This window comes from Hyperolius riggenbachi, chromosome 7, assembly GCF_040937935.1.
Source record: "Hyperolius riggenbachi isolate aHypRig1 chromosome 7, aHypRig1.pri, whole genome shotgun sequence".
Lineage (NCBI taxonomy): Eukaryota > Metazoa > Chordata > Amphibia > Anura > Hyperoliidae > Hyperolius > Hyperolius riggenbachi.
Genome location: NC_090652.1, coordinates 248,146,060 through 248,173,119, shown reverse-complemented (window position 1 = coordinate 248,173,119; position 27,060 = coordinate 248,146,060). Strand labels below are relative to the sequence as shown.

The following is a 27,060-nucleotide window of genomic DNA, read 5'->3' as shown; positions in this document are numbered from 1 at the left end:
ATCATTTTTTATCATAATTGTATGGTAGATTGTCAATTATTTGATGTACGGTCCCAAGTATTTTTTCTGAGTTTTCAAACATTTTTTTTCATAATTGTGGAAAAATTTAACATATGCGTCAAGTACATTGGTCAGATTTTTGAAATGTTACAGTCAGAAAATGGTATTGGAATTCTTAAATTTAAAAGATATTGAAAAAATTGTATGATGTGTGGCTACCTTTAGATTACACAGCGCCCTGAGCGTAACTAGACTTTGGTTCGAATTCGACCTCTCCTGTCACTGAAGATCACAACACCGCTAGTGAGAGCACTGTGTTCTTGGTAGTAGTAGGTAGCCAAGTGTGTCCTTAGTATTAGATAGTCAGATGTGTCACCAATAGTGTTAGTTAGCCAAATGAGCCCCCAATAGTATTGGACAGCCAGATGTGCTCCAGTATCAAGCAGTCCCTCCCAGTATAGGAGGCCAGATGTGCCCAAATAATTATGTAGCCCCCTTTGTATAGATAGCACATGTAGTAGTTAGCCTACTCAGTATGGGTAGCAGATGTCCCCCAGTAGTGACAGTGCTTTCAGTATAGATAGCAGATCAGAGTAGCCAGCGCTGCGTGGCTGATTTGGGCGGCCAAAGTTTCAGCCAGGTGGCGCACAAATTAGCTTAAAAAAGGTAATTTGGCCGCCAGCAATATCCGGTGCCCAAATTACGTGTCCCCTCTGAGTTGCTACAACTTGGAGGGGAAATGGTATTTAGCATGAGCCGGGAGTTCGTGCAGGAGCAGGGTGAGCCATATTTCGGTTCCACCCTGCGCTAAAATTACACTCAGCCATAATGAATATACCCCAACTTTACATCCAAAATTGGGGTGTAAAAAAGTTGGCTTGTCCGCATTGATGTACAGTAATTGTATTTTAGTTGTCTAATTGTAGATCTAAAGGATGTGGTTTTATGTTAGTTCTGATTGATTATATTCAAAGGTGGCTGTGCTCTAAAAACATGCACACAACTTAACACAAACAGGTTTTAATGGCTATTAAAGGTAACCATCTTCACCTGTGCTCTGTTTGCTTTAAATTAGTGGGTGTGTATAAAAGGTCAATGAGTTTTTGGACTCCTGACTGACCCTTCCATTTTTCATCCAGTGCTGCACTGATGTTTTTTGCCAGAAAAATTGTTCGAGAGGCAAGGTAAAACTCACAAATAACTTCAGGAGAAAAACAGGTGTGGCAGTTTCAAGATGCATAGTCGAGTTGCCAGAAGAAAGCCATTACTACGCAAATTCCACAAAGTATCCCGCTAACAATATGCTAAACACCACAGACACAAGCCTCAAACCTTCTGGCATAAAGTCATTTGGAGTGATGAGACTAAAATTGAACTTTTTGGCCACCACCATAAAGGCTATATTTGGAGAGGAGTCAACAAGGCCTATGATGAAAGGTACACCATTCCTACTGTGAAACATGGTGGTGGATCACTGATTTTTTGGGGATCATCTACAAATGCACAGGGAACCAGAATGGCTATATGAATGCAGTAATTTTCAAAAAATACTGGAGAAAAATTTGCTGTGATCAGCCAGGAAGCATAGCATGGGATGTACTTGGAAATTCCAACATGACAAGGATCCAAAACATCCAAAACACAACATAAAGTGAAGATTATGGAGTGCCATCTTAGTCTCAATATCATTGAGCCACTCTGGGGAGACCTCAAAATGTGCAGCCCAATAATTTACGGGAACTGGAGGCTTTTTGCCAAAAGAATGGACAGGTTTACCATCTGAGAACATAAAGAGCCTCATTCCACAACTACCACAAAAGACTTCAATCTGTCATTGATGTTAAAGAGGACAATACAAGATATTAAGAATTGGGGTATGTAAACTTTTTATTAGGGTCATTTGGGTAGTTTGAGTAGTGATTATGATTTAAAAAGAATAAACATTTGTTTGACAATTATTTTTTTTTTATTTATTGTATTTATAAAGCGCCAACATATTACACAGCGCTGACACACTAACTGGCTTCAGCCAACCACTAACCATGAGTGGAAAAAAGTTTTTGTGTCATCATTCATATTCTCTGAAAAATGGTCAAGGTATTATAAATTCTGCCAGAGTATGTTAAACTTTAGCACAACTGTAAGTATCTATCTTTCTTCGGGGGGACCTATTTTGTGTTAGGTTGGATTGGTTGAGGAAAATATGTAGAAAAGGAAAAAAATGTGATTTGTGCATTTTCCACTGTTACTAACACATACAAATTATAAAAAATAAGACCATCAAACAGATGACCAGCTGTTCTCATGTGCACTGAGGAACTCAGATGCTGAGACACTGAGGCAGATTTATCAAAATTAGTGCAAGGAGAATTGGAGAAACTTTGGTGTAATACAGATGCAGAAGTGGAGCAGTTGCTTAAAGTGACCTCTAAGTAAAAATATTTTTTGTTTGCTTTTTTCCCAAATAAAGTTTTTTTTAAATTACCCTTTGTCAGTGATTACCCACTTTAGCTTTTTACCTTGGATAAGGATGACATTTTGGCGTCACCTTATTATTAAATGGGGCTCCCAGATTTCACCATAAGTTTAGCCCAGGACCTACCCCAACATGCAGGCTAGTTACCCCACCTCTGTGAGCACAAGATCTGGATAAGCTTCTCATCCTTCAAGATTGTATTGTTCTAGGACAGGACTCCCATGGTAGCTGGCTCAGCCATTCTGGCAATGCAGCCTTCAATTAGGTCAAAAACAGCAAGGGGTCAAAAAGGCTAGGGAAAGGGGGTCGTCTTCATTTACATAAAAACTTTATTTTAAAGCCGCAAAAAGCTTCTTAAGGTGGATCCGAGATAAACTTTTACTCATTGCATAATTGTGCTCCTTTCATATAGTTTATAGGGCATTCCTCAAGCCAAATACTTTTTTTGTTTTGTTTTACTACTCTAATTCCCTATAAACTAAACAAGTCTCGCCCACAGGTCCTTTTGTGCCTTGGCACTGTAGCAAGGGCTTATGGGAGCTCAGTCTGGGCAGGAGGAGGAGGAGGTTATTAGCCAGAGATTTCAGAGGCAGAGGGGAGGTGGAGAGGGGACTGAATTTACACACAGGCAAGCTGATAGCATCTCCAGCCATCAGCCTGTGACAATGTGAGAAACAGACCATGGCTGCCCTCATTGTATCACAGGAATAAATAATCATCTACTGTTGAAGCTGTTAGCAGATAGATTTGCTGTGTAAACTATCTAAACTGTAGATAAGATATATAGACAAATTACTTGTTATAGTTCTTTTTTCATCTTGGAGCCACTTCAGTATACAACCCAGAATTTTTTTCCAACCGGGTGGCATGAAAAAGTAGCCGGGTGGGGCACTATGAGAAAGTGCAGGCCTGGTGCTTCTTTGCGCAACTCTGCTTATAGCAGAGGAGGTTAACCGATGACAGCCGGGTGCTCACCAAAACTAGCTGGGTGGAGCACCCGACTAATAGAGCCTGGGGAGAACAATGCACTTTAAGTGAGTGGTATGTCTGAGTAAAGCCAATGTGCTCATCTGGCCCCATTTTTGATTGTAATCATTGAACCCACATTTACTGTAAAACCACTAAGTGATCAGATGAAAAAAGATGGGACTACAAAAAAGGCATCCAACCAAGCTCTTTCTTGAACTGCTGGGTGAGATAATAACTGGATGGCTGTTCAATGACAACAGTACCATGTGATTTACAAATCACATGATCTGGCGAAACTTTTAATTGAAGCTTCAACCAAAGTATTTCTTTCACAAAAAAAGATCAACACAAAACCTCAGGAAAGTGGAATTTTGATTGGAGTATAAAAAAAATCACTGCCTCCATACTCTACTAGCAAGTTTCTTATAAATGCCAGAACTATAATATGCCAGCAACCATCTTTGCAAACTCCAAATGTTTGTGAACCCAAAAAGCCTCATTAGATCTCCAGCCCACACTGAAGGTCTTCGCTACTGGGAAATCTCCAACAGCTAGTTTTCTTGCCCCAGCTAGTCACAGGAGATGGTGCGGGCACTGTCTAGCATACATACAGTCACTAGAGGGAGCACCTACAAATTTTTATGTAAAACGTAATCATGAAAATAGGGCAAAGAAAGCATCTGAAATGTTAAAATCATGTAACATTCTCTCTCAGCTGCTATGTTACTAAACAGATATATAGTGGTGAAAGCAATAAACATCTGCTTTGTATTGAGGCTCTTACCGGTGTTTCAGTAGTTGACGTTGCAGGCTGCTGCAGTGATTGTGGATGTGTTTCCTCTGCCTGAATCTTTGCAACTCCACTGCTCTGCCCCTTGGTGCTCTCTCCGTTGGTTACCTGAGGATGCTGCTGGGTCAAAGCAGCTTTAAGTCTCTGGAGATTAAAGCAAAGATTCATAACCATCAGCAACTTAAATGAATCAGGTTCAAATATAGAAAATATGTTTCATGACTCAATCAAATGTAATGAACTGATTTGGTACTTGTGCAAGTGCAACAGCTGAAAGGTTTCCTACTGCCCACATATTTTCAGCAGATTAAGGGCTTTTTTCCACTAGCCTGCGATTTGCGATTTGCTTATGATCGCAAATCGCAAGGTACATTAAACTAATGGAAACTGCAGCAGCATTTTCCATTAGTGCGATCCGATTGCGATGCGATTTTGGTCAAAGCGCAATCGTCGTCCTGCCGCGTTTTGTATGCGATTGAGCTGGACTATAATGAATATAGTAGCTCAATCGCAATCGCATGGTGGAAATTGAAACGCGATTGCGAAATCGCATTTCATAGTGGAAAAGAGCCCTTACACTGAGGCAGGGTTCACACTTATTAAAATTCGGTGAGAACTCTGCATGTGCGAAAACGCGTTCATTGCACATCTGATGAAAATCATTGGAGATTGGCACTTCAGCTAAAATGTACAAAATTGCATGCGTGCAGAAAAATGAACATCTTGCAGCATAAATTAATTTTGAAAATTGTCATCAACTTTCATTAGCTGTGATAAGATAGATAAAAAAAAAAACCTGAAAAATTTCCATACAAACGCAAATTTTAGCGTGCAAAAATGCATATGAAAAACGTTTTTCACAATGATAATTGTGAACACTGCCTAAGGTAGGGTTTACACTTATTGAAATTTGCTTGCAAATTGAAAATGTGTGAAAATGTGTGAAAATGTGTTTGCCGCACATCTTATCAAAGTCAATGGAGAATCACACGTCTGCTTAAGGCATAACAGGCAATGTACCGATATGAGAAATTTAATGGCGGCGCACAGTTTTAACGCACTCGGCAAGTGACCCACAAGCACAGCCTCTGTAACTGTGCACATCACACTTGGAAAGTGCACCATTGCTCAATACTCATTCTCCTGACAGTTCCAAAATGTTGACTACCGTATAAACTCGCATATAAGCCGATCCATGTATAAGCCGAGGTACCCACTTTTCCCTCAGAAACCAGGAAAAATTGATTAACTCGCATATAAGCCCCCTCCACAGTAGCCAGATGCACCCCTAATACAAGTCAACCTCCATCCCCATAGCCAGATGTGCCCCAAGAATGATACAGCTGTGTCTCAAGGTCCCACTAGATGGCGTCATATATATGAGACACAGCGATTGTCACAAAGGAAGAATCCCTGATCATTGCACAGCTGACATGTTGCTTGCACACTCTGCTCCACAAGCCAGGGAACACAGGTAGTCCTGAGCAGCGCACTCTGCACACCATATTGCAGGGGCACAGACACAGCAGGGAGCCAGTAACAAAACCTGGCAGTAACAAAACCATCTGTTCTGCTCTGTTGACTCATATATAAACCGAAGGGGTAACTTTTCAGCACATTTTTTGTGCAGAAAGATTAGGCTTATACACGAGTATATTTATTCTTTATGATGGAATACAAGAGGAGTTCCGACAGCATTTGGATTCATGGACTGTAACTAAAAGCTGTATATGGAATCTTTATGAATATTCTTTCCTTGTCTGCATTGACTTGCCCTGTTAGCTTTATTCTCAATTTTATTAATTATATTTGGAACAAAATAGAAATGACCACTGTATTTGGATTCTTATTAATGTTACTGGTGGCACCGTCCACCTTTAGTCAGAGGATCTGAAACCATGAGGAGAATAACGCCCCCTTTAGAATTTGAACCTGCCCTTTTAGGCCGTGTGCCAACTGCATTTTCAGTGAACATTGGAAGCAGAGTACCCTCAATGTACATGTAGCCATTAGTCATTCTTATCTGATTCCGGTAAACCTCGGAGTAGTGCAATAAAATTTATTGAACCATATAATATGGTACAACTTTCAAGCCATATCCCAATTCAGTACAAAATATCTGTCATGGGCCACATAAACCATCTAATGCCATAGTCCAAAATATGCTAAAAAACAGTAATGGAGCTTTTTTGGCACAGTGGATCTTCCCTCAAGCACCAGAAAGAGCCTAATAAAGGAATGGTGGTCGTGTTAAATGCAGTAACGTGCAAGCGTGGGATAGTCATGTACCTCACAGTTCAAGGCATGGGACTGCTGTCTGTGCCACCTTAGGAAAGATTACGGTTCATTATGTGTCTTCCATATGAGGACAGAGTAATTTAACTACCACCATCATTGGGAGCACAAGAATTCCAGGAGAATGGACTGTACTTTACAAGCTGGATTGTTTGACATGGTGCTACGAGAAAGGCACAGGCCACTCAAACTGTGCGTTCTTTAAAAAGAAAAAAAAATTGAAGAAAAAAATAAATAAAATGTAACACTCAGCAAATTGGACAAATTCAAGTTAATGAAGTATGCATAAGGGTACACACTTAAAAAAGTCAATATTTGTATATGGAAAGTATGAACAATGTTCATACTGTGCTAGTGTCAAGGATTAAGAAAGGCCAGTAAAGTCTCTTCCTCCATATCCCAAAGACTTATGCTATTAAGGCTAGACTCCCTCACTAGAGATATGGGTTAAGTATTTCTCCGTGACCTCTCTCTCATTATTTCTATTAGCTGACATGCAGGTTTTCCCGAGTTAGGAAGAGGCATTAATCTTATAAATGGTCATTAAGTTCATGTTATGCTAGCATAGGTACTTCTATAATGAAAACAGGTTTTGACTCATACCAGGTCTCCCATTTCCATCATACGATGACAATTAGGGCAATCACCTCCCCCATACAATACCACATATTACTGATAGCCAAGCAAGGGGGTGACTCAAGGGACTACTGAAAAAAAATTACAGTGGAGGAAATATAAATAACTATGAATAAATACTAATAGGAGCAAAACCAGAAATCTGAAAAAAAAAAGAAAGAAAAACAGCACTGCAACACACATAATTTTATCAGACTTGTCCAAAAATCTGAAGTTTAAAAAAGTATGAATATTACAAATACACCAAAGATCAGATCTCTTCTCAAATAGATGAACAACATTTATTTAAAGCGGATCCGAGATGAAAAACTAACTATAACAAGTAACTTGTCTATAGATCTTACCTAAAGTTTAGATAGTTTACACAGCAAATCTAGCTGCAAACAGCTTCAATAGAATATGATTATTTCTTCCTGTGATACAACAGCAGCCATGTTGTTTGTAAACATTACACACAGGCAAGCTTATCTGCATCTTCAGCACTCAGCCTGTGAAAAAAGCTACCCCCCTCCTCCTCCTCTCTGCCTCTGAAATCTCTGGCTAGTAATACCTCCCCCTCCTCCTGCCCAGACTGAGCTCCCATGAGCCCTTGCTACGTCTGAAAAATGCCAAGCGGAATATAACCCTGCATTTCAACTTTGCTCTAAAACATTATTTACAGCATATTATATGCAACCAGCATTATTTTTTTTTTACTAGACCAGCCTTGGAAGGGTTACATACAGAGCTTTAAAGTTCCGTGGAGAGAAATGCTGCAGCAGCCGAAGTTTAGATAGATACATTTAAGTAAACACAATGTAACAAGTGAGGGATGTGACTCAACTCTCTCTCTCTGTGTCAGGGAGCTCCTGCACAGTCAGAGAGTGTCACATTCCACACTTGTTACATTGTGTTTACTTAAATGTATCTATCTAAACTTCGGCTGCGGCAGCATTTGTCTCCACGGAACTTTAAAGCTCTGTGTGTAACCCTTCCAAGGCTGGTCTAGTAAAATAAAATGCTGGTTGCATATAATATGCTGTAAATAATGTTTTAGAGCAAAGCTGAAATGCAGAGTTATATTCCGCTTTAAGAGTATTAAAACAAAAACAAAAAAGTATTTGGCTTGAGGAATGCCCTATAAACAATAGGAAAGGAACACAATGATGCAATGAGTAAAAGTTAATCTCGGGTGCACTTTAAGTGTCCCAAGGCCAACCTGAGGGCAAAAGTCATATAAGAAGGAAAGCTTCTGGATCATATAGGCTTCTTACGCTGTCCTCCAGTCCCCCCGTTGTCAAGTGCGGACCTCCCAAAGGAATCCGTCAAAAGCTTGTTGAAATCCAAGCTCGGGACACATGGTTAAATTTCATTTTTATAAAGTTCCACTATACAAACGTGCAAATGTTTCAGCAAGTGTGTTTAAACGAAATTGAACTCATTGGCTGCTGCTTCCGGAAATGTTTCCTTTTGTGGGCGGGCACTCAAACAGACCAGAGCTCATTCACCAAACTGAGTGGGCAGGGCAAAAACTCACATATCTCTAAAAACTACACAGCTCAGGCATCGATTTCCCGCACAGGAAGTACAGTGTCAAGAAGAACAGTAGCAGAAAAGGTTTCATTTATTTAAAAAAAATGCTGGCTGAAAGGCTGCCTAAAGAGAACCTGAGGTGGGTTCTAAGAATGCTATCAGCACACAAAGGCTGGGTCTGCAGATACTGCCCAGCCTCTGTTGCTATACAGTGCCCCCCAGGCACCCTCTGCGCTCTGCTTGCCCCATAAATCCATCACCACGGTAGCGACACACAGCGTGTTGCAGCCGGCTGTTTTCCTTTGGTAGTGTCACTCTCGCCGCTCCCCCCCCCGCCTCTAGGTCGCCCCTCCCCGCCCGCGTCCATTCCCTCCCCACTGATTGGAAAGAAGGGACGGGGAGGGGAGCGGCGAGAGTGACACTGCCAAAGGTAAACAACCTGCTGCGACACGCTGCGTGTCGCTAGCACGGCGAGTGGGTGTGGTGCATCCTCACAAGTTTGCCTCAGGCAGCAAAAAGTCTAGAACCGGCCCTGGTTTGCCCTAATGCAATAAACACAGTAAATAAAAACAAAATAGAAAACACTATTTACTGTTTACCATTGCCGCAGTGCTCGCAGTTAAAGCGCCGTTCAAGTAAAGGGGCAGCGCCTGTACCATCGTTTGCACAAACGCCGCATTCCGTTCCAGATTTTTCTGGAAGCAACATGACAGTTCCAGGGTCGCTTACCACTGTGTCTTTGTGTTCTCCTGTAGGTGTGAAAAATGCCAGGTGCCACGCCTTTGGAAAAAGCATTTTACCAAAATGCTAGCAGAAGCCTGTGTGAACTGACTCAAATTAGACCTCACTGAATCTAACTGCTATCATTGCCGGCTGCAGGACAAATTATCAGATTGACAACCAATTCATTATATCGTTATTTTTTTTTTGTGGCTTTAGTGTCACTTTAACGCTTCCAGTACCTTGCAGCCAGATGGTTTTTGGTGTTAATTTTATGCTGCGTTTAATGCTTTAGACCATAGTTGGGATTTGAGTAGAATACTACATCAGCACAGCTAAGATAAGTGTCTAGAGTTCTACCTTATGAAAAAAATACAGTGTACAGGCAGGCATCCTAAAATACATAAATATCATTATTTGTGAAGAATGACTGCAGAGTGAGACAACAAGCTCATGCAAGGCGAGCACAGCCATGATATCTCATCATCTCCTCGTGTGCCTGGAACACACAGCATATACCGTATGGTCTCACAGACGTGAGCAATATGTCACAGTCCTGCACAGTTTAAACTAACTGATTAGGTGTGACTTAGCACTGTAGGGCAAAAACAAGGATACTATTTATTCCCCTCTAGATTTGTTAAATGAAATAAATGTACACAATGAGATTTGCTTAATCTTTACACCCCTCTAGAGCAATATGTTGCTGGTCCTATTGGGAACAGTTGAGGGTTAATGGCGCTTACCGAACTGTATGTACAGTTTAACATAACACAAAAGCTGCCAGGAGAGAACAATGGCTAGATTAGTCTCAGGAATGGCATTTATACGCTTTTTCTTGATTTACAAAATTATACTGTCAGAAACGCATCTGGCTGCATTGATAGAAATCAGCGTGGCACAAATATGTAAAAGCTTTAGTACAGTAAGTGAACAGTATACACAGAGTGCACTATTCTGCCCACCAAGGAGAGACCTGGATGGTTTCACACTAGAAGTCAAATCTGATGATTTTTGGTGTAACGGACAAATAAAAGTATCCTGTATCGTCTATTGGATCTGTTCAGACGTGTATGTTAAAGAGGGATTGTCAGCCACAAAGTCAAATTCCATTTACCCACTGCTCTGCATTTATTATGCAGCCTGAAACCTTCCCATGCATTGCAAGCACCCCAACCTATTCAGAAATGTTTCTGGTGTAATAAAACTCATCCCTGCTTGGTCTCCGATGTCTCCAACTCCATATACGGCTCGCTACTAAACCAGGAAGTAGCGAGCAGTATACAGAGTTGGAGACATATTGGAGACCAAGCGGCTGAGCCTCTAGCACCTGCCTGGAGCCCCGGAGACTTCCTGTATTTACCGCTCTCCCGCCGCGCATACTGGGAGGGGGGCCCCCGGGGTGAGGAAGGGGGGGGGAGGATAGGAGTCGGGCCCCCCACCCGGATAGCTACCCACCCACCCGGCTACCTACCTACCCACCCGGCTACCTAACCACCTACCTACCCACCCACCAGGCTTCCTACCTACCCACCCACCCGGCTACCTACCCATCCGGCTACCTACCCACCCACCAGGCTGCCTACCTACCGGGCTAGTTAACAACCCACCCACCAGGCTACCTACTCACCAGGCTACCCACCCACCAGGCTACCTACCCACCCGGCTACCTACCCACCCACCAGGCTACCTACCCACCCACCCGGCTACCTACCCACCCACCCGGCTACCTACCCACCCACCAGGCTACCTACCTACCCACCCACCAGGCTACCTACCTAAATCAGACTACCTACCTACCCACCAGGCTACCCACCCACGAGGCTACCTACCCACCCAGCTAACCAGCCACCCACCCGGGTACCTCCCCACCCGGCTGCCTACCTAGCCAACCACCCATGGGAGCTGCGCGCCGGATGGAGGCTGGGACAGGAGGTCTGCTGCTGCAGGTGAGTAAATGTTTTCGTTTTTTTATTTATATTAGCAGGTGTATGTTCTGGGCAGGTCTGTCACATGATTGCATGTATTTTCTGCGCAAATCTGCTGACATGATTGCACGTATTTTCTGGGCATATCTGCCGACATGATTGCACGTATTTTCTGGGCATATCTGCCGACATGATTGCACGTATTTTCTGGGCATATCTGCCGACATGATTGCACGTATTTTCTGGGCATATCTGCCGACGTGATATGTATTTTCTTGAGAAAACCTGCACAATTATGTGAATTTTCTGGGGAAAGGGTCACCAAAACTTGGGCCCACTGTCTTTGCGTTGCACTTTTCAAGGGAACCCGAGGTGAGAATAATCTTGAGGCTGCCATATTTCTCTCCTTTTAAGCAATACCAGTTGCCTGGCTGCCGTGCTGGTCCTCTGCCTCTTATTCTTTCAACCATAGACCCTGAACAAGCATGCAGCAGGTCAGGGGTTTCTGACAATATTGTCAGAACTGAGAAGATTAGCTGCATGCTTGTTGCTGGTGTAATTCAGTTTATTACTGCAGCCAAATAGATCAGCAGGGCCGCCAGGCAACTAGTATTGTTTAAAAGGAAATAAACCATCACCCGGGTTCGCTTTAAATTACAGTTAGCTCCGTCCTCATCCGGTCATTGCCACGCCCATTCTATCCAAACCTATTTTTTGCCGCGGCGCGCTTCTCGTGTCGCAGGTTGTAGCCACACCCATTTTTTGCGTAGGGGCCCGCAATTGCAATTTTGCACAGGGGCCCACTGCTGGCTGTGTCCGCCACTGGTATGGCTGTTCCTGCTGCTTTAAAGAACAAGCGACACCCATGCTAACCTAGAAATAAAAAATACATATATAATTAGATAAATACTACTTCTACTTACGGTACATAACAGATGTATTGTGCTATCCACGTAATGATTCCTGTGAATTTTATAAAGGAAAAGCAGAAAATCCTATTTTAGGCAGTGGCCATTTTGCCAAGCTAATGCTGACATCATATCCTCCCTGACTCTTGTTTTCCCCCCTCCATTCTCTTGCTCATTGTGTATTCATTAGCTGCCCTCCTCCCAGAGTCTCGAGACACTCCCACTGAGGTGTATACTAGGAACTGCACTGTCTTATCCTCCAATCGCTGAGTCACCTTAGCCTTGCTTGTAAACACAAGTGAGCAGAGGTGTTTCAGATAAGTAGCTAGATAGGGAAATAAATAGAAGAGGCGGAATATATTATAGATAAAAATAACTCCCAGCATGCAACTGAATGGCAATGGCAATTAAAGGGCCAGTGCTCCTAAAGTATGTGATAATGCCAAATAAATAACAGAAGAAAAAGTTTTGCAAGTTTTGAATGCAGGATTAGCATCTTTATCACTTAATACACTCAGACCAGTTGCTGTTGAAATTTGATTTTTATGGTGACAATACCGCTTTAAGAAAGTGTCTGTTGTCTCAGTTGTGGCAGCAGAAAGCAAAGTTACGTTCTGCACGACTCTTCTGGACACCGCACAGAAATCGGACATGCCATTGATAGCATGGTATCTATGACATGTGAGTTACAAAAGATACCCTGATTGCATGGATGGACTCATCAGATTGCACATCAGATTTGCTGTGACTCTCCACGCTGTGAACGTCAAAATCAGTTAACCCTTTGCACACTCAGGTACTGCATGAAAATGCTTTCATGCAAATTCCATGTATATCAATTGTCCAGGAACCACTGCTATACCGACAGCTAAGTTAAATGCTTGGCTCTTCTTTACAAAAGATTACATTTTCTTACGTAGTCACATACATCGCATAGAGGTTTCCCCTAATTTCTATGTGTCCTAACTCCAGCACTATAACATGCATGCATTCAGTGCATCAAACTATCTAAAAGATTAGGAGGTACTTATCCGTTAGCCGGGCGCATCCGGCAGGTGGCGCTAATTACTATTCCCCCTCCAGGCCGACATGGATAGTAGGGAAAGATGTAACTCTGGTGGAGTTTTGTCGCCACCTGCCGGATGCGCCCGGCTAACGGATAAGTACCGATTAGGAGCACATATCCCAATGTCCTATCTTGGGACAGATAGAGCAGCAAACTAATCCAACAAGGGAGCCAACAAAATACACCCATGTGAACCATACACACACCAGCATAAGCTGTGTGCCTGCTGGCAAATGCCACAGACAGGGAAAGAGGGAGAGCACTCCACTGAATCCTGGCCACAAGTTACAAGAAAAAAAAACAACAACACAGGATCCAGGCTCATCATCTCAATTGTGGACATGTAAATAGGTTACAAGGGAGGTGCCAAAAGGAATGTGGCCAACAAAACAGCAAAATCAGTTAACCTTTTGCACATACATGAAAAAGCTTTGCTTTCATGCATTTACAAATTATGGGGAGCCTCTACGAGATTAATGAATGTAATATTTTGTAATGAAGACGCAGCTTTTAACTTAGCTGTAGGGATAGACTCATTCCTGGATGATTGCTTTGCATGAAATTTGCATACAACATTTGCAAGTCAGCGTGCAAAGGGTTAGCTGATACTTTTTCCCCCCCCACATTGGGAACCTTGCGCAGTGTGAACCTAGCCTAAAACATGTGCACACAAACGCCCACATATGCATTAACATACTACTTTAACAGCAAGCACAATCCTTTACAGGCCACCATCTTTTACAGGGCAACGTCAGAAGTTTAAGATAGTTACCTTCCAACTGCCTTAGTGGGAATTACAGAATTTTTCAGACTGTAAGACGTACTTTTTCTCCTCCAAAAGTGTGTGTGTGTGTGTGTGTGGGGGGGGGGGGGGATAGGTGCATGGTATAGTGTGAATGTATGGTAATTGGTAATGAGCCGAAACTGCAGAGAGCAGAAGCACTTATCTATCCAGCTGACTCGAGGTCTCCGTTTTTCTTGCCATTGGTTTCCCTAGCATTGTCAGCCACTTTCTCTAGCAACCTGCACCTTAATTCTGCCCATAGAAAAGAGGGCAAGTGCTGATTGGCTTCCAAGGCAGTAAGCCCACCCACCACTCCGATTTTGAGAATCCAATTGGATGTTTTTCGGTCTGTCACTCAGTCACTTGCTCCACTTGTGACTGGCTAAGTGCGGGTGCTGCAGCCCCTGGTTGAAACATGAAGCTCTGTGTAGCGTCTATCGGAGGGTGTAAGTAGCCTCCTCCCCAGCGAGTCATCTTCAGTGTTGGGTGTAACTTGCTTATTCGGGGAAGAACTTGGGAATGTGCAAGGCGGTATACGAGCTGGGAGGGGACAAAAAGGAAGCCACATTTTACAATGAGCGTCCCACCATAAGGCAGTGCAGGGCTGATATGTATAGGGACAGTGGCTTAGAGACAGCTTGTGAGGAGAAGCTCCGTAAGATACTGCTGCTCCATGGACACACAGTATATATTTTTTCCTGATTTCCATCATCTAAACCTGGGTGTGTGTTATGGTCAGGACCCTCTTTTGGTCCCAAACAATTACGGTACTATGATGCAATCACCAAAGCTACAAATACACAGTAGACTTTTATAACTTAATCTGTTACAATTGAGAATTATAGTTTTTTTGTGTAAAAAGTATGTGTCTGCACAGCGATCTATCACAAACCATCATCCAAAACAAATATGACAGACTGTTTGTGTAAAATCAAAGCACAGAGGTGCATCATGCGGTTTCAGGTCAGCCTACTTACACTTATGATTGACCTGAGGAAGTGGATATTATTCCACAAAACACAATGTCGTGAGTTAAAGGACAACTGAGGAGAGAGGTATATGGAGGCTGCCATATTTATTTCCTTTTAAACAATACCAGTTGCCTGACAGCTCTGTTGGTCTATTTGGCTGCAGTAGTGTCTGATGTACATCAGACACAAGCATGCAGCCAATTTTGTCAGATCTGACAATAATGTCAGAAACATCCGATCTGAATGCTTGTTCAGGGTCTATGGCTAAAAGTATTAGAGGCAGAGGATCAGCAGGAGAGCCAGGCAACAGTATTGCTTCAGGAACTAAATAGGGCCTCCATATCCATCTCTTTTCAGTTGTCCTTTAATAAAAAATCAATTCCTGGACCTATTGTGCTCTAGTGTTGTGTGTCCACCACTTGCTTTCCATTTGAACTCTTTCTTATTGTTTTATGATCCCTTGGAGTTGTTAGTTGTTTGGGCAGAAAAACTCAGTGAGCTCAAGTCTCACTTAGCAGCCCCAGATTACTTTGTGCACTGTGTTTGGAGTACTGTTGCCATAAGCATGGCCAGAAACTCATCTTGCAGTACGAGTAATTGGTTGTACTGGCCAGGAGCATTGGTTACCATTTTTCAAAGCTTTAAATGGGATAATCGAGTGGCTAGCAACCTACTGGTACTTCAACAATCCTTTTGATCAGCTATTTATCAGCGCTGCAAGGCAAAAGCTCTAACCACTAAGCCAAGGTGCTGCCCAGTGGGCTTACCCAATTGTGTAAGGCCTTGTTTCCATGTATGCACTGCGGGCAACGCAGGTGGCCACCACAACGCACGGCATTACTCTGCAATGTTACCCGATGCGGTCATTTGTAATGAATGGGATTGCGAACCCACAGAACTGCAGGCAACCAGCAGTTGTGAGTCTGCAGTGAATCACAACACATGGATGGAACCATCAAAAAGAGCATCCTACGCACTTTCTGATGTTACTGCACGTTGCCAAAAATGCAGCCATAATTGCGCTGGTGGAAATAAGGCCTATTTCAACTTTAACTGGTGTGCGTCTTGGCAACTGCTGTGATGCAAATCGCAAACAAATCCCTCTAGACATGCCATACAGAGCTATAGGAATTTGCATGCGTAACCTTTTTTTTGCTGCATGCAGGGCCAGACTTACCATAAGGCACTGTAGGCACGTGCCTACAGGTGTCTGATGATGGAAAGGCGGCTCACCAAACTCCTTAAGTGCCTCTCTCCTGCCTTCCCTATGCAGAGTCATGAGTGGAATGTAAATGATAGGTTACTTACCCAGGTCTCTGCATTCCATTGTTTTATTCGGGTGCACCTCTAGCTTCCTAATCTGAGGATAGCTTTAGCTACCTAATACTAAGAGGCACCTGTAGCTACCTATAATGGGCCAGGGAAGTCAGGGAGAAGTGGCAGCTGGGCCAGCCAACACACCTGTGCGGACCAGCAGGTGTTTGTAGGTTCATGGAGGGCAACGTGTAGGATGCCAGGACATCTGTGCCTATATATGTGTATTACTGGGATTTGATAAAACGCAAGTTTGAAGCCAATTGAGTGCCTCCTTCGTATTTACTACATCTGTGCCTATAGACTCCTGTGAGATAAATCCGGGCCTGGCTGCATGTTATCCGATTTTTTTACCCACATGCAAATAAAGTTGATTTCAATAGGCTGCGCCCGAATTGCCATGTGGAGAAACGCAGAAAATCACCCCTGGTGGAGCTGAGCCCTAAAACTGCCTAGGTGGATTGGGGGGCACTAGGTCACATTCACAGTGGCCAGTTCTCTGAACTAACATCCTCAGTAGGTCCCCGAATATTCTTGACATTATTTTTGGTGATGGGGACAAATAGGTAACAACAATTTTGTGGAACAGTACAGTTATCCATTATTGTAAAAATATAGCATCAACAAAGCATGCAGCGTTACTATGTTTGTCTTCAACGTCTACCTACCCCAATCTTTCATGCGTTATGCATTTCGTACCCTTGAACAAAAAAAAAAAAAACTCCTCAGACATCTGTCAAAATTTGGTAGGAAGAGGTCGCTCCATCATCAGCTTCCAGATACCAGGTAATATTCTCTAGGAGGAACTTATGAAAAAGTCAGATCCATATTTCATATCTGCCACAAAAGCTCATCAGAGTAATAACCCTCCTTCTCCTGGGTGTTATCCGACCATCTGCTGCTCTATTACTTATCTTTATTTTGCAACTAATTAACAGCATAATCTTCTAAATTCAGCAAGTTAATTATCATTATTGTGGTCTTTGCAGCATCATCAGTCCTCATGAAGTCTTGTCTCTCCTCCCCCAGAGGACGCGGGGAAATGAAGTAGGCTGGGAGAGGATCTGTTTGGAGGGGGGCTCATTAGGTGCTTGCTGATGAGCTTGGCATGCAGAGAGGCAGGTCAGGAGATTTCTGCTGAACACAAGGTTCCATGCCGGGCTCAACCAAGTTAATGTAGCTTTCTGAATAGTTGCCAGCCTGGCCTCTGTCAGCTCTCAATAGAAGTCTCCCGCAGTAAACCTACTGGCTTCATACCGTGCAGAAAGATAACTCACAGTTTGTCACAAACTTCTTTACATGGCGGATCCCACAGGGTAGAACTTGGTTTAATGTTCTCTTGATTGTGCTTCCCTTCCCGCCAGCACTTTCACATAGTTTAACTAGAGCACTCCAATATAAAGTAGAGATGTGTGTTTAACTGTACTAACCATATACAGAATTGCCAGAATACCCAAACACTGATGAGTGGCAATGACAATTGTAATGATCCAGGCTTAAGCTAAGAGTTAAAGGGCATGCTTGCTGTGTTTTTAATAGACATTTTCTTCAATTATGAAATATTTTCAGACTCTTCAGTTTTTAGTCCTTCTCCTGCATCAATACCTGGTAATGTTTCTTAAAGGAAACCAGAGATCAAAAATAATAAAAGATTTATACATACCTGGGGCTTCCTCCAGCCCCATGCACACGGATCGCTCCCACGCCGCTGTCCTCCGCTACCTGCAGCTCCGGTATCTGATCCCATTACCTCGGCCAGTCATGGTCAGTCGCGATTCGTAGAGAGCGCACTTCCTCTTGTGCATACTGGCCAAAATAACAGGACCAGATACCGGAGCTGCAGACAGCGGAGGACGGTGGCGTGGGAGCGATCCGTGTGCATGGGACTGGAGCAAGCCCAAGATATGTTTAAGTATTTTATTATTTTTGGTCTCTGGTACACTTTAAAGGACAACTGAAGTGAGAGGTATATGGAGGCTGCCATATTTCTTTCCTTTTAAACAATACCAGTTGCCTGGCAGCCCTGATGATCTATTAGTGTATGAATAATACCAGAAACAAACATGTGGCTAATCTTGTCAGATCTGACTATAATGTTAGGAACACCTGATTTACTGCATGCTTGTTCAGGGTCTATGGCTAAAAGGATTAGAGGCAGAGGATCAGCAGGATAGCCAGGCAACTGATATGTTTTTTTAAGGAAATAAGTATGGCAGCCTCCATATCCCTTCCTCTCGTTAGTTGTCCTTTAAACAAAGCAAAGTTTGGCTTTAATGCTGCAGTACACAAGTCTTTAATAGTACCACAAAAGCAAAATCCCTGGACTTGAAACCTGTACAGACACTACACTTTAGTTGACCGATATGATCATTCATGTTGGTTTCGGCTGACAGTCTGCTGGCGATCACAGACCGTCATGCACACTTTAGAAGGCTGAGCTGCATTTCTGCCCTGTGGAAAGTGGAATCATCCTCAAAAGTATCGCTGAGCCAAATTTCTAGGTGTTTTGGTGGGTGCAGAAAATGGGAGATGCCCTGTAAAGAAAATGTGGCAGCGCAGTGGCAAATTGGATAGTACACTTCCCCAGCGGCAGGAAAAATCTGGCCTGTCACTGCTAAAGGGTTAAAAATATTTATCGTTCATTGCATCTCTGCCTATTAGAGTAACTTCCAGTATAAAAATATAATAGGAACTGACACTTTTTCAGGGTTTTTCAGTGTTTTTTGACGTTGAAACGTTTAAAGAAACACAGAAGCGATAAAAAAAAATGATATAATGATTTGTATGTGTAGTACAGCTAAGAAATAAAACATTAGGAGCAGAGACATATGGTAAGTCTAAGACTGTTTCCAGTAGAGGAAGAGTTAAGAAGCACCAGTTGTTATCTAAGCAAAAGAGCCACTGATCTCTATGACTTTCAAAGTCGCAGAGAGTTCGGTCTTCTGAAGCTTAATATTTCAACTGTCAGTCATTGTAATTTCTTTTTCTCTGCAGAGAAGGGTTCAAATGTTCACTTGCCTGCTCTGTAAAATAATTTACAATGCTGAGTAGTGTGTAAACTGCAAATATTAGAGAATGATGCAATGTTATAAAAAAAACAATATAACTGAAAATAAAAATATGAGAATATTTTCTTTGCAACTAATGTTCCGAGTTCTTATCCGTACTATACAACCAATTCATTATATCATCATCTTCGCTTCAGTGTCTCTTTAAATATACTTTTGTAAATGCCAGGTCTCATCTAACTGGGGTCTTTGACATCTGAGTTGGACGTCATCCCGCTCCTTCTCCTCTCCTAGGGTGCGGAGTTTAAGGGACTACGGGTCTTCACCAGAGCACCTCACAAGGGATGATGGGCCGTTACCCATAATCCCTTGCTGGTGACTACTTGGCAACTTTGCTGCCTAGTAGTCACCAGGTCGTGGCCCCCAGGATCAACCCACCAATGGCAAAGAGAACAACTATGTCCCATGTGGGAAGTAGCGAGTAGCAGAGTTGATAACAGGCCAGAGTTCAAAAGGCAGGAGGCAGACAGATATACAGGCCAAGGGTCAAAAGGCAGGCAGCAGACGGGTATACAGGTCAAGGGTCAGGGCAGGCAGGGTCAAACAAACAGGCAGAGTCTGCAACGGGTAATCAGGTCAGAGTGTGATCAAAACAAGCCACGTCAGAAATGAGCGACTAAGAGAGTAAATACTGGCTCTAGTATAACTAGCACCAAGTTGTATAGTTATCACTGAGTGGCTGTTAGCAGCTCCTTTAAATACAAAGTATGAAATCTATGTCAAAATGTTGCACATGCTCGCTATGGCGTTTGTACTATCGCGTAGGGGCCTGTTTCCACTACATGCAGAATGGATTCAGAACGGATGCAGAAAAACTGACTTAAAATGAATAGCTAAAGGAAAATCTGCATCAGAAAAATCGCATTTAATGGAAACAGGCCCATAGATATTCATTGGAGTCAGTTTTTCTGCATCCAATCTGCGTGTAGTGGAAACAGGCCCTGACAGGTAACATAACCATGTATATGGTGTAGTCTTCCAGTAAGAGAGAGGGGGAGAGAAAGGGGAGGAGCAAGTGGAAGAGTCCGAGAGAGGAATGTTGGGGAAAGTGCAAAAGAAAAAAATAGGAGGGCAGATATATAAAAGCCTGTGATCAGCCACCATGTAAGAACTTCATTATTCCCAGTAATCACAGTGATTCAGCGATCCACATCCAGCTCTTCCTCAGTGCTTTGGGATTTGTTACTGACAACTCCAAAATGAAACTTCAGCAAAAAAAAAAAAAAAAACAGCTGATGTGGGGTCAGCATGAATAATACATATTAATATTCATGTTTCCCTCCTCTCATGTCACCACCATAGAACACACTGAGTGATGTCAATTTGTATCTCAGGTGGCCAAGCATTAGTTGCCATGGTAACGTTGGTTACTTATTTGCATTTCATATGACCAAAGGAATACACTAGAATTCTGAATTTACAATTTGCTGCTAGCCAGCAGTCATAATTTACGAGAAGTGACATGGCATCAGTTATAAACCCACACTGCATAAGGTATCATTCACATTCCCAAATTTTAAAATACATTTGAAATGAACTCACCATCTACGTTTCAGATCAGTAAACATGCATTGCTTTTATATCACAATATAAGCCAACAATGTTCTTTTGCCAAGAAACATACTTTGTTAGTAGAAAAAAAAAATTCTATGTAACGCCCATCAGGGAATTCTGCCTAGGCAAAAATGTGTAGACCTTCCCCGGGAGAGCACCGCAAGAGAGCAATGTTATCTGTAAGGGCCCACTTACACTACAGGCTTGCGTTTTATGTGTGAGAACTTGCATATTAATTTTTACATAGAAAAAAGAAATGTGAATTTTTGGTTTATTTTAGTGTGCGACTAGCATATACGTGTCAAACTCCGGCCCGCAGGTCAAATCTGGCCCGTAGAGCCATTCAATTTGGCCCTCAAGTGGTTTACCCACTTTGCATTATGTTTGGCCCTCTCTAGACCACCAAGGAAGCTAAACTGGAGGCATGGCCCTAGAACACCAGGAAAGCCATATGGGGGAGGTAGAGGGAAAGCACAAAACACTAGGGAACTGTATAGGGGAGGGTGGGGGCATCTAGACACTAGGGAACTGTATAGGGGAGGGTGGGGGCATCTAGACACCAGGGAACTGTATAGGGGAGGGTGGGGGCATCTAGACACCAGGGAACTGTATAGGGGAGGGTGGGGGCATCTAGACACCAGGGAACTGTATAGAGGAGGGAGGACCACTAGACGCCAGGGAACTGTATAGGGGAGGGAGGTGGACCACTACACACCAGGGAACTGTATGGGGGTTGGAGGGGGCCATTATACACCTGGGAACTTTATAAGGGAGGAAGGTGGCCAGTAGACATTGTGGTTGGCCCGCAACTTGGTCCCAGTGTACAATTTCGGCCCACTTTGTATTTGAGTTTGACACCCCTGGACTAGCAGATATCACAACTCCCTCCACCTTTGCTTCCTATGTAAAACATGCAAATGTTTTCATTTCATATGCAGAACTATTGACAATCATTGTGTGCGATTCTGACATCAGTGTCCTTCCCAGGCTCTTAATTTTTTATGAGCACCCGGCTGTCATCAGCTTTCCTCCTATGCTGTAAGTAGAGTTGAGCCACCCTTACATTCCCCCGTAGCTGCCCACCCGGCTACTTTTTCATACCACCCAGCTGGAGAAACATTCTGGTAAAAGCATTGGACGTGAATTAGTGCGACATGCGAAAATGGTTATTTTATTCCGAAGCAAAACAAGAATGAAAATGGGCACATAATGGAAACAATCCCATTGACTTTCACTAGCTTGACATTTTTGTTCCAGAAAAACACAGAAATGGATACTTGATTTGCTTTAAAGAGGAACTCCAGTGAAAATAATGTAGTAAAAAAAGTGCTTCATTTTTTACCATAATTATGTATAAATGATTTAGTCAGTGTTTGCTCATTGTAAAATCTTTCCTCTCCCCGATTTACATTCTGACATTTATTACATGGTGACATTTTTACTGTGGGCAGGTTATGTAGCTGCTCCTAGCTGTTTTGGCTGTTAGAGACAGCTGTAAACAGCTAATTCCTGTCTGTGAACATTGTTACATTGTGGCAGTTTGCCCAGAGTACCGCGGTACTCAGAGCTTATTGTGGGAGGGGTTTCAGCACAAAATCAGTCATACAGTGCCCCCTGATGGTCTGTTTGTTAAAATCATTATATTTCTCATGTAAAAGGGGGTATCAGCTACTGATTGGGATAAAGTTCAACTCTAGGTTGGAGTTTCTCTTTAACATGTTAAAGAGACTCTGAAGAGACTTTAAAAACAGCTTTTTACCTTATATTCTACATGGGCATGTTTGCCCCAGCTAAAACGCAGCTATCCCGCGGCAGAACAAGGGGTCTTTACCCTCCAAATCCCCCCTGCAAAATCCACGACCAACTTGGTCGTAGATTTTGCTCTTCCTGGAGGCAGGGCTAATGGCTGTAGCTCTGCCTCCATGCGCGTCTATCAGCGGCGGATCTCCGCCTCAGTGAAGGAAGACTGAGAGGGGCGGGGGAGAGGCGGCGATCAGTGCTGATAGACGCGCTGAGAGGCAGGGCTGCAGCCATTAGCCCTGCCTCAAGCAGGAAACAATCCCCGGACACCACGGAGGGGATTTGGGGGGTAAAGACCCCTCGTTCTGCCGGGGGAGAGCGGCGTTTTAGCAGAAGCAAACATGCCCATGTAGAATAAGGGTATAAGAGGCGCCCTGGTGTAATAAAAGCATCTAAAAGCAGTTTAAAAACGGAAAATAAATTTGAGGTAGCTTATCTCAGTGACGAAAAAAATCTTTGTATTTTACAAAGGTTTTTATTAGTAGCACAGGCAACGCGTTTCACGGGTCAGAGGCCGCTTCCTCAGGCAACTGGTATTGTTTAGAAATAAATACATATGACAGCCTCCATATTCTTCTCACTTCAGTTGTCCTCTTAAGTCTCACACCATAAACAGCTGGACACAGTCAGGTTCCATTTAACAATGTTGACAAGCAGTGGCATAGCAAAGGAGCTTGGGGCCCCAGTGCGAATTTTATTACGGGGCCCCAAGCACTCTATTAATATGGAGCCCCAAAATTTACCAAGGACAGCTGCAGTGCCAGAGTGGTATAATCAGAGTAAGAAAACAGCTTGTTAAGGATAACCACTATGCAATACACATATAGAGATGTTCATTATCAGCATAGCATCAACAAAAAGCTAATAAGATGAATGAATGAGGGCCCCTAGTGGGCCCCTCCCAATGCAGTCACTACCTCTGCACCCCCTATTGCTACGCCACTGTTGACAAGAAAATATAGATTTTACATGTGAAGTCTTGATTCTGCCTAAACTTGGACTTCCAAATGTCTTTATTAATTACTAAATTAATAGACTGCAATGCTTTTCCTTTGTTTTTCATTTGCTTCTATGTATATTTGTGCAGCTAGCTTATGTTTATGCAGGAATAGGTTTTAAAAGAAAATTTGCGTATCAGCCTTTTTTTGTAAGAGTATGTAATTTACATCTGCTACACCAGAGGGCACTGTGGCAACTGACAACTCAGAGACATAAAGGAATGAATTCTACAAAACCATGTCTAACAATCATACTTTCCATGAATCACAAGGGCAACCATCAGATCTGCGGCAACAGTAAGGTGCATTATGTAAGCATCTTTTAACCACTTCAGGACTCAGCCTTTACCCCCCCTTAAGGACCAGCGCTGATTACTAAGATCTGTGCTGGGTGGGCTCTGCAGCCCCCAGCACAGATCAAATAACAGGCAGAGCGACCAGATCACTCCCCTTTTTTCCCCACTAGGGGGATGATGTGCTGGGGGGGGTCTGATCGCTCCTGCATGCGTGTGGGTGGCGGGGGGGCACACCTCAAATCCCCCTCCACGGCAGGATTCCCCCTCTCCCTCTTCTCCATCCCTGCCCCGGAGATCGGAGGCTGCACAGGAACGGATCTGTCCTGTGCAGCCTCTAACAGGCTCCTGCCTGTCATGTGACAGCAATCCCCAGCCGCTGATTGGCCGGGGATCGCTGATCTAGTACAACGCTGCTACTGTTAGCAGCGTTGTACAAATGTAAACAAAGCGGATTATTTCCGCTTGTGTTTACATTTAGCCTGCGAGCCGCGATCGATTATTACCGATAGCTAACTTTATTGACAAAAATAGCAACAAAAAAACCCATTCTGTGGAAATCGGAAAATCGTAACTTAAAGCCGAACTTAAGATAGATTTGTAACAAACCTGAGGCTTCTGCAAACCCCCAGCAGCCGTCCTGTCCCGAGTCGGTCCTCCACGAGCCTCCGTTCTGCTGCCTGCTACGTTCAGTTTCGCCGCCAGGCCATTGCATAACCTTCTTTGTATTCCAGTCCACTATAGCGCTATTGCTGACAGGAACGCGTAAAAAGGATACTCTTGGCAGGGCTGGCCTCAACTTACAAGTCGAGGAATGGAGCAGCGGCAGAAGAACGGAGGCTCGTGGAGGACTGTGGTGGGACAGGACAGCTGCTGGAGGCTTGCAGAAGCCCCAGGTAAGTGAAACAGTTTGTTTTAAATCTATCTTCAGTTAAAGGCATACTATCGATACCCAAGTGTTCTAAAATGACAATGTACAAATAATGTCTAAGTAGCTGTGTAAACATTTTACTACTTTTCATGTTAAATATCAGAGGCAAAAGCTGTAATTTATTGAGGGTAGGATTTAGCTATATTGGGACAAATCAATTGCAGAAGGGGTGTCTGCTTCAATGCACAGCCAGAGTGGCATATCAGACTACAGAAAGCAAATATCAAACATATCAAACTCTGAAAGCAAAAACAATATGAAAAAGCTGTGACAATTAGTTACATTTCCTCTGCTCTCTTCAGACACTTAAGTCAGAAACAGAGCTCCCAACAGCTGCAGCTCCTGTGTCCTGTCTCTCTCTGTCACACACAGAGCTACACATAGAGTTAACTGATCAAGTGTGAGGGGAATTTCCCCTCTCCTCATGGCTCAGTCAGCCGTCAGTTAACTTTGAATGTATTTTGCTAACAGTAAACAAAGAAGTTGCTACTAAAATGTATACACCAGTACTTAGCAGCACTTCCCAAACAATTCATGTGTCAATTGAAAAAAATATGTGAATCGATAGTATTCCTTTAAGCTTTAAGAATCGGAAACACACTTGTCGGAATGCGGAATTAAGCAGAGATTGTCATTTCCAACCATCCCTAGTCCTTAGCTCTCATTCACTATAGTCTAGTGAAGAGCAGCCGGTTTCTAGGGAAGAGACAAGACAAAGATCATTTATATTGCGCTTTTCTCCTGGCAGACTAAGAGCCAGAGCTGCAGCCACTAGGACATGCTCTTTAGGCAGTAGCGTATCGTACGTTGCGTCAGTGTTACAGAGTCTTGCCCAAGGTCTCCTTCTGAATAGGCGCTGGCTTACTGAACAAGAAGAGCTTAGATTTCAACCCTGGTCTCCTGTAGAGGCAGAGCCCTTAACCAGTACACTAACCAGCCGCAGCACAGGAGAGTACAGGAGTGTCAGAAGCCACAGAGGTGTGAGCAGTGCTGGGGTCTGTAAGGACAATCACTGCAGCAGGATACATAACTATTAATATTTCATAAGGAAAGCTTCTGCCTCAGTGGCGTAGCTAAGGAATTGTGGGCCCCGATGCAAGTTTTACAATTGGGGCCCCCAAGCAATCTATACATAACAATTGATACGGTGCACCAAAACCTGCCAATGGCAACCACAGTGTCAGAGGTGCAAGAAGGGAATGGGGAACAGTTTGTTAATGATTATCACTATTCAAAGCATCTATAGAAGTGATTATTATGAGCACAGGACCAATAGAGAGCTAATACTGTAGTTGAGGAAGGCCCTTCGGGGCCCCTCTCTCCCAAGGGCCCTGATGCCGGCGCAACCTCTGCAACCCTATTGCTACGCTATTGTTCTGCCTGCAGCAAAGGGATAACTGAACATGTGTAAAGATTTAGGCCGGTTTCAGACTGCAATCCAGCGTTAGAGATGCAGTGTGCCTGAAGCACCGCAAAAACACAGGCCTTCAGGGAACATAGTGCTCTTGCGTGAAGTTCCCTGTCTGGCCACCGGCCAAGCAGGAAGTGATGCGCGTGTGACTTGCGCTCGCCGTCACTTCCTGCTTCTGGTGTGTGGAAGCCTATTGTTAAAATAAACTTCTGCGCTTGCGCATCGTAATTTTTGAAAAATCCATGCATTGCCACAGACTAACATGATTTCCGGGCGACGCGGATCGCTGCAACTCGAGGCAGGGATGCAACGAAAACATCACTTTCATTGCGTCATTTCACAGCGGTGGGGAGTGTTAAAAATGCCGCACTGCACCGCCCTGGTGTGAAAGGGCAGAGCCTGATAAACAGAAAGACAGAAGGGGATGAAAAATGCAAATTAATTTGTTTCTTTAATCTGCTAGAGTCGGTCCTATGTGTCCCATTCCTCTCCTCATTCCCCCCAGTTCACATAATCACTCCTTAAATAACATGACTTTCAGCTAAAGTTAAAGTACAGCAGAACTGATAGGGATATGATGGCTGCCATATTTATTTCCTTTTAAACAATACCAGTTGCATTGTAGTCATGCTGATC

At 43.4% G+C, this 27,060-nt stretch overlaps 1 protein-coding gene across 4 annotated transcripts in view; it reads right to left on the bottom strand.

Moving 5' to 3' along the window:
• ATF2 (activating transcription factor 2) overlaps positions 1-27,060 on the bottom strand; it is a 158,012-nt gene that overhangs the window by 71,341 nt on the left and 59,611 nt on the right. For all 4 annotated transcript variants that reach the window (XR_011023019.1, XM_068247016.1, XM_068247018.1 and 1 more), the window contains one exon: positions 4,230-4,379. Coding sequence is in view for 3 of the 4 variants with exons in the window: in XM_068247016.1 (XP_068103117.1) it covers positions 4,230-4,379 (150 nt within the window). In the remaining variant the exon portion in view is untranslated. The remainder of the gene's footprint in view (positions 1-4,229; positions 4,380-27,060) is intronic.